Below are 9,368 nucleotides of genomic sequence, written 5' to 3'. Positions count from 1 at the left end.
CGCGTGTACAGCTCGTCCGTTGGTTAAACGAGCCGAACACGAACAACTCATTGTTCGCTCGTGTTCTGCTCTTTTTAGCTCAAAATAAAAAAAAAATTATATAACTATTTATATAGCAATATATTACATATACTATTTATATAATAATATATTATATATATTTATGTTTAAGTTTAAATCATAAGACCTCATGTGACAATGCAGTTAGTGTCTTCTTTTGTATATATTTGATTCAGGTTTGAATCTCACACTTTACATATATTTTTCTCAATTTAAGTTTAACAAACCAATTTCGAGCCGAACACGAACACGAATATTTAAATCGAGTCGAACACGTACACACTGTTCACAAGCCGATTTTGAACACGAGCTATTTCGAATGAGTCGAACGCGAGCCAAGCCTAAGCTCGCTCAAGCTCAGCTCGTTTACAGCCCTAGGTGGCATGTATATAAATTGGCCATTTACAAAAATAATTGATCTAGAAAATGAAATTTAAAATTATCGAATATTTTTTAATATCATTATTAGATATAAATAATCAATCGGAATTTATATTCGTCTTACCTCAAGTTAAATTGAATAAATTTAAAATCAATTTTCTAAAAACTACGATATGATCTTTTGAAAAAAAAACACGACTTTTTGAATCATAACTTATTCAAACAGCTGCAGTCGTCCCAAAAGAGATCCATAGCCCAACCACTCTTAAGGAAAATTTGATTATATGGGTTTGTTTGAGGCAGTTGCAACTTATTAAAAACAGTTGTGAAACTGCTGAATAATAATCTGATGCAGGAATTATTACCGATGCTCGAGCTCAGGCTGCGGAGTTAAGAAGAGAGTGGAGCGAGATCGCAATGATCCAAGCTACGTGATAACCATCTACGAAGGAACGCACAATCACAAAAGCCCAGATGAAAGCCGGCACCCATATATGTCCTACGAGGTGCCTCATTCTTCTTCTCCCTGGTCTTCCTGCGCCCAAATAATCCCTAATCTGACGCCTAATTTTACCTGGAACACGCAGTTTGCTCCTTTTTCTTATACTTGATCGATTAGTTAAAGAAACAGAGAGTCCTGAGTTTGTAGATGCATGGCTTCTTCTCGGCCATGGAAAGCCGAGCTTGGAGTTTGTTGAGGCATTCTGACAAACAGTTTGAGGACAGTATTTTTTTTTATATATATAATGTTGTAGTTGTGAGAAAAGGGGTGGTTGATTCAATTCTATTTGTGGAAGGAAATAGTTGTCTGCTGGCTTCAGTCATGCGTTGCATCTTCTTATGATAATGAAGGTTATGGGGATTTCATGTATATTCTTGCAATGAACATCTATGTCTGAATATAAACATCATGCACACACATAAACATAGATGATAACTGAGATTATAATGTTCCAATCTTCTTGTCAAGGGAAGAAGCCAATATTTGAAGATTGTAGGAATATTTGCTTGACATTTTGTTATTGCAATATGAATTGTCAATGATAATGTAGTTTAATTAATAACTATTGGTTAATGATAGCATATTCGTAGTAATCGGGAAATATAATAGCGATACGACAATGGTTGCTTCTTAAAGGCTATAATGGTTGTTGGTGGTGGTCGACCGCTATTGTCTGTGATTATTGATTTTCAACTCTCTGCATAAGTTTAGAGTTTACTCTAAGCCGTCTCATCTCCATTCGTGCTAAAAAATGGTTCTATTTATCGTGTTTAGGGTGTGTCAATTTGATAGATTTAGGTAAAATCTCAAATACTCTACTGAACGCAACTTATTAATTCTTTTTGATGACCACAAAATTATGTAATCTTACGCTCATTCATTTTCTCTTATGGAGCTACTCAATTCAAATATAAACATGCTAAATTTAAAGTTAATAATATGAAGCTTTCGATTATAATTTCAGTGTCACTTTTTGTGTTATTGGACTTACAACCTCGACATTCATTTTGATAATAAATTCACTGAATGAATAGTTTGAAACAAGTTATATATATTATAAAAGCAAAATATCATAATAGTCCCCTCACTATTTATTTGAAGTCAATTTAGTTTTAGAGTTTAAAAAAATGATGAATTAATTTTCAAACTCTTTTAATGAGAGCTGAAATAGTCCTCAGTGAAAGCTATCCAACCCATTAAAAAAAAAAAAACATTTTTAGACTAATTTAACACTTTCAAAACTTTGGGATTGAAATGATCTCTTTCAAAAAAGAAAATATTAAGTACGTATAATGTATATGCAGATTTAGGGTTTGTTTGAGGCAGTTGCAACTTATTAAAAAACAGATGTGAAGCTGTTGAAGAATAATCTAACGTTACAAAAAACTGCGGTGATTATTATAATTTTATCTTTTATGAAATTGTTAGACTGCAGCTAGAAAACTACAACCACACCTAGCGATGATTGGTGGGAAAATGCGCCAAATCCACACATATATTATCTATACATAATATTTTTTTCTTCCAAAAAGCCGTGTGATTGCTTTGATATTTACCTTTATTATAAATAGATAAAAAGAAAAACCGGCAATATTGTAACTCTTAAGTATATTTTTATATAAAAAAAGGTTATTTTTTTTAGAAATTTAGTAAATAAATGAAGCTAAATTAAGGATAGCAAATACCATATTAATATTAAAATTAATAATAATATTGTTAATTATTATTATTCTTCTTTGGAAAAGTGAAGGAGACAATATCAATTGGAATTCCAACTGTTTTTACATGCACATGAAGCTGCCAACATAAAATCAACTGTTTAATATAACAGTTATGCTAACAAATGCACTTATGTGATCAGGGATTAAAATTAAAAAAATATGATTATGAGAAGATATAATTACTTAATTATTCTTTAAGTATGTGTTAATTACTTTGTCAGTACATGTGGACATTACAGAACAGGGTTATGTTTTCAACTGTAGTATGTTGACATGAAGATAACAATGTTTAAGGATTGAAGTAAATTTCAAGTATTTAATTATGCAAATAGAAATGGACAAGGTGTTGTGTGTTTTTATGAGGCAGGGTGTAACATATTTTTGTTTTATAGTTATTTGGGCGTTTGATTAGAAGCAAAATGAATAAAATATAAAATTTTCAGATTTAAGGATTACTCAAAAAAGCTAAAATCAGTCAAATAAAAATTCATGAGAATTAACCGAATTTCAAATTTATGACCATCCATTCAGAAATTGTTTCTTGTGTGCCATTATCGTCGTATTGCTTCATCGTTGCCGCCACCATACCACCACCGTTGCTGACGACATTGTCATCAGACTTTCTGGCACATCAATTCCCGCCATCTTAATATTTTGAGAAGAGAGAGAGAGAGAGAGAGTGAGGGTGAGACAATGAAAGTTAAGCAAATCCTTTAATTTCTCATTAGAATGCATAGTAGAAAAAGAAATTAAAAAAATCATTTATTTATTTTCCATCCAGCTAAATAATTTATAAATTTTTAAAACAAATGTATTAAACTTATTCAATATGTTTAAGATACACATATCTGAATGAAATGCATCCAATAAAATAACCGTTAGATTGTCGCTGCGAAGTCGAAATTTAAAGTGAAAATTATCTGAATTTAGTTATCGGTGCCAAGGCGCTATGATAGTGCGTGTTAGGTATGGCTCATATAATAGATAAGAGACATATGCTAGAGAGGAACGGAGCTAGCGAGCGGAAGCATCAACAAAATTCGGGAGAGTTACGTTATGTGGATTGGGGGTGCGGTGACAATGCCCCACGATATAACACATGGGTAATTTTGTAATTACATATTGTACAAGGATTATATATATATATATATATATTTGTTGTATTGTAACCTAAGAAAGAAAGAAAGCCGCCGCTCTGCTCCCGAGAACGTAGGCAAATTGTCGAACCTCGTTAAATCTCTGTTTTTTCTTTTTGATTTCGATGATTCTTACGCTTTCTTTGTTCTAATTCCTCAACAGTGTGCTGCGACAATCTAACGATTTTTGGGGTGACACCCCTCGTATCACATCGACAAACTTACTGTTAAGCTTGATCGGCAACTCTGACGGCTCTAAGTGAGCAATTAATCAGCACAATATGGCTCCACATAATAACAATAAACAATCGCAATCTTTTTTTTTATATAAAAAAACAAGCTAGAATATTAAAAAATAAAATTTAACATCTCATTTTCATGCAAAAATCTTTTAGTCGCAGATAAAAAAAAGTTTTACAAGAACTCGAAATAAAGTTTCCATCTCAGCCGCAGGATCATCAGGATTCTAGTTATTCTTCTTTTCAGTTATTTTGAGTTCTGATGTACACATAGAGTTAGATGTGCCTCGAGTTTCGTGTTGGTAATGCTTTGCTGAAGATGTCAGCAGGTTGATCTTCGGTTGAAATGTACGCAAGAGATATTTCCTTGGGAAGAATATGTTCATGAATAAAGTGATAATTGATTTCGATTTACTTTGTTCTAGCGCGATGGAAAGGGTCGTGAGCGATGGCCATGTAGGGATCTGAGGCGGCGGAGCCAAATAACATCAGTTGCCATCGAAGAGAGTACATGGTGCTCAACCACTGTGGAGGAGCGAGTGACGGTGAGCTATTTTTTGCGTACCAAAAAATGAAAAGTATTTAGTGACAGAGCAGCGGTCCAAAATGTCAGTTGCCTAATGGAATCTGAATATGTAAGGCAAGGGTTCCTTGCTTATAAGGGTGCCTTTGATGTAGCGGAGCTAGGGCTGTCAATTTGGCTCGTTGTTCGTGAACAGCTCGTATTCGGTTCGTTGAGCAGCTCGTGTTCGGCTCGTTCGTTAAGCCTAACTAGCCGAACACGAACAAATTTTTAAGCTATAATTGTCAACGAGTCGAACACGACCAGCAGTTTGTTCGCTCGTGCTCGGCTCGAAATGGCTCGAAAAAGAAATTTATATAACTTTTTATATAACAATATATTACATATATTATTTATATATATTTATGTCTAAATTTAAATCATAACATCTCATGTGGCAATGTGATTAGTGTTTTCTTTTGTATAGATTTGATCCAGGTTCGAATCCCACACTTTACATTTATTTTTCACAATTTTAGTTTAATGAGCCAATTTCGAGCCGAACACGAGCCGAACACGAATACGAATATTTAAATCGAGCCGAACGCGAACACACTGTTCACGAGCCGATTTCAAACACGAGCCGATTTCGAACACGAGCTATTTCGAATGAGCCGAACACGAGCCAAGTCTGAGCTCGCTCAAGCTCGGCTCGTTTACAGCCCTAAGCGGAGCAGGCGCTTGAGCTGTTGATAGTGAAGTAGTGGATCGTGAAGATGTTGCAATTGGCTATTAACGAAAAACTAGATGTCTGGTCTTGTGATTGTGAGGTATTATAAGGGGCCAACAAGGTGTTTAAAATGAGCGGGTTGGAGAGAAGAGTTGGTTTTACTTGATTGGAACCCAATATGTTTTGGATGAGAGGAGAAGGATCAAACCATTGGCGAGGCCTTTTAAAGCCATAGGCAAATTTTTGAAGATGGCACACATAATGTGGATTGGATGTATCGAGCATCCCGGAGGCTGACGCATAAAGATGGTGTCGTTGAGTTTGCCATGAAGAAAGGCATTGGAAACGATAAGGCAAAATATATCAGAGCCCGAAATAAATGGAAAGAAGAAGATCTGGAATCCTAATTAACAGCTGAAATCATTTATGGAAGTTATGATCATGCATTTGAGATGGAAGGCTATAAAGTGAAGCAGTATGTTGAGCTGCACATTCGGCATTATCAGTATACATTTACATATACGTAAATCTTCCAATTTCTTATGTAAAATTCCAAATAAATTATAAAAGTATATTGTTTCTCTTTATTGTAGAAGATTCTGGTAGAAGAAGTTGGGAATGTGAGCTTGTCTCATGCAATTGTAGCATAAATTATTGGAGTTGTGGAGGATAACACCAGGCTCACAACTATGATTTGGGAACAACAATTAGGTGACAGATTTAGGCAATGATAATCGATCTATAATAATTTGACGATTAAGACTCCTGGGACAAAGTTTGAGTAATAATGATCAAGTGAAAATATGTAGACAATCATAGTTAGCTGGAGATGGTTATCTGTATCAATTGTCAAACATGACATTAATATTCCTTAAATGTCTAAGTTCTCTAATTAAACGACTTTCGATGTTTCTATTGCTTATAGATCATGACTTATGCATTTAAGTATCATAATAAGTTTCAAAATTTACTCATCTTTGGATATAATTAAGGACCATAATGTTGTTGTTTTTTTTGTTAGTGAGCTTCGATTATTAGACGATTCAATGAGGGAGGAAATGCCCAAACTTTTCTAACCTCAATTAAAGTTAGATCTTCAATTTGCAATCAATGTCAACATGCTATGCCCATTTATCATGTTGATTTGCTTCAAATTTTGAGTCCCTAAAAATTACTTTTTTTAGGATAATTACATACAGAGCACACGAAACATTGCTATTTACAAATCAAGCATCTAGGTGATTTTTTGAACAATCAAACCGATGTATTTACACGCTCTATGATCAAACCATTGTGAATTGGATAAAAACGAAAATAGATGTTGGTGTTTTATCATGACCATTGATATTTGAGTGAGAATTTGAAAAACGGATAAAAGAGGGTACTTGATATGTAAATAGCAATGTTTTGGGTGCCCTTAGGGGGGAAAGTCTGTAGGACCTGATGATATCCCAATTGAAGTGTGGAAATAGTTAGGAGATTTAGGTGTTTCTTGGCTTATTAAACTCTTTAATATTATTTTAAAAACTAAAAAGATGTCTGAGGAGTTGAGGAAGAGTGGTTTGATCCCCATTTTTAAGAATAAAGGGGATGCACAAGAGTGTGCAAATTATAGAGGAATTAAATTGATTTGTCATACTTTAAAATTATGGGAGGGGGTAATTGAACATAGGTTAAGATGTATTACAAAGATTTCTCATAATCAATTTGGATTTATGTCGAATAAGTCGACTATGGAAGGTATACATTTATTGTGAGGTTTGATGGAGAAGTTCATAGATAATAAGGAGGATCTACATTTAATTTTTATTGATTTAGAAAAAGCTTACAATAAGGTTCCAAGAGATATCCTTTGGAAAGTTCTTGAGAAGAAAAGTGTCGATATAACTTATATTCAAGTCATTAAATATATGTATACTAGAGTTGTTACGTGTGTTCAAACTAAAGGAGGATTGACCAAATATTTTTCTATTTCTACTGGATTACATCAGGGATCGGCTTTTAGCCCATATCTTTTTGCTTTAGTTATGGATGGTCTTACTATAAATTTACAGGAGGATGTACCTTGGTGTATGCTTTTTGCTGATGATATCCTTCTCGTGGATAAGACGAGAGAAAAAGCTCAAGAAAAACTTGAATTATGGAGCTATACACGGGAGTCTAATGGCCTTCATTTGAGTAGAACTAAAACATAATACATGGAATGTAATTTTAGTATTAGTAGCTCTAATGACAAAAGTAGCTTTGGGTGATCAAATTTTTAAAAGGTGTGAACGATTTAGAAATATCGGGGCTGTTATTCAAAGTGATGGTGCTATAGATGGGGATGTTAATAGTATAATTCAAGTTGTTGGCTAAAGTGGAGGAATGCTTCAGGCCTTCTGTGTGATAGAAAAGTACTGCTTAGACTGAAAAGAAAATTTTATAAGATGGCGGTGCGATCTGCAATGCTCTATGGCGTCGAATGTTAATGCAGCTGCTTTTCAATTTGGTAGCTCAGAATATTTTATAAGTATTTTCTTATACATCATAAGAAAGAAATAAATACATGATTATAAAGAATGAGCATATATAATTTCATTGTCAATGTTGAATTGACAACTCATTTAATTAAAAAATCTTAATTTATTTAAATTATCTTATATAAAAATATGGAATGAGAAGGTAATGCACCAAATAATAAGAGTTGAATACTATTATATTGATTTGAAAACATGCATAACATATATTAATATGAACAAATATTAAACAATCACTGGAACCATTACAACTTACAAAATGTTAAAAGGAAATAAAAAATAAAAAAAAAAGATTTATAGGATCATATAGAACTAATTATCTCATCAAGCATAAATTTTTATGTGCTATGTTGTCCTTACTTATGGTTATTTTCGTTATTGACAAAATGGATGATGATTGAGACAAGATTTAGCTTTCCACGGAGGCATGTGCCCCGCACTAACACGAAAAATGTGTCTACCCGAATTTCAAAGTAATCTGACAGTCTAAGTGAGAATGACGTGGCCAAGGTGAGCCAACCAAAAAAACAAGGCGATGGCCTAGAAGACTGACTGGTTTATGCTAGTAGAAAATCATCTGAACTGATCAAATAATAATGTTCTCAGAGATAACCAGGAGTTCACTTGTGACATGTTGGAGTCACAAAATTTGACCATCCTCAGCGAGATCTCCTCACCCAATGGTTAAAATCACTTGTCATATTGCAGTGACTCATATTTTGCTCGCGATTATTTAGGGTTGACGAACGGATGAATGCATCTGGTTGGCTAGTGTCAACCGATCGAATCCATCCTGCTGACTACCTTCAGAAATCCAGTCGGTCGTCCCTCCCTAGTTGATGCTCCTTATTCATCTGATCGACCTATAGTATAGATCGCTTCAGCTCTACGACCTAATAGACTACGCCAAAGAATAGTAAGGTTTTGGGTCCACCTAGATATAATCACTATATATACCTGTACATACCCTTTTTAAATAGGGGCATAAACGTTTTAATTATTATCTCCTATTGTCTATAAATAGAAGATCATTTCATGAAATAAAAGGTTATACAATTTTATCATTTTACTATTCATTAGAACACTCCTCTTTCTCACTCTCCCTCCCGTCCAACACTCTATTCCTCGGGTATAATTCATAGAATAATCTCGGATTCAACAATATCTTTAATAATAAATGTGAATTTGTGCCTCTTCTAAATAGTAAAATTAAGGAACATTTATATAATATCTATGCATTTGCAGATTACCGCCAAATTTTTATATTTACATGCACATTATCTTTAATATCATATAAAAATATCATTATTATTAATTTTTATTCATAAGCTCTTATGAACTAAAATATTATAATTATAAATATCTCTAATTGTTGTATATATAAAAACATGTAAATGATGTGAAATATTTGTAAGCCTCTTTTAAATTAATGGAAAATAGAAAAAAAAAAAAACTTTTGGGCCCACCACTATTTTTATGATCACAAAGGTTTCTTTTGGATGACTTTTTATTGGTTTTTTTTTTTGTTCTTATGTAGTGTGTTTTGTCCTTATGTTATATATATATATATACTTCACC

General features: G+C 33.4%; 1 protein-coding gene across 1 annotated transcript in view; it reads left to right on the top strand.

Annotated features, from left to right (window-relative positions):
- LOC110022588 (probable WRKY transcription factor 50) overlaps nt 1-1,052 on the top strand; it is a 3,048-nt gene extending 1,996 nt beyond the window's left edge. Inside the window, exon 3 of the mRNA XM_020721619.1 lies at nt 797-1,052. Coding sequence (XP_020577278.1) covers nt 797-1,052 — 256 coding nt within the window. The remainder of the gene's footprint in view (nt 1-796) is intronic.
- Nucleotides 1,053-9,368: the final 8,316 nt, after the last annotated feature.

The sequence above is a fragment of the Phalaenopsis equestris genome, unplaced genomic scaffold (genome assembly GCF_001263595.1).
Source record: "Phalaenopsis equestris unplaced genomic scaffold, ASM126359v1 Scaffold000198, whole genome shotgun sequence".
Classification (NCBI taxonomy): Eukaryota; Viridiplantae; Streptophyta; class Magnoliopsida; order Asparagales; family Orchidaceae; genus Phalaenopsis; species Phalaenopsis equestris.
The sequence above is the reverse complement of the archived record's forward strand: the minus strand, read 5'-3'. Positions and strand labels throughout refer to the sequence as shown.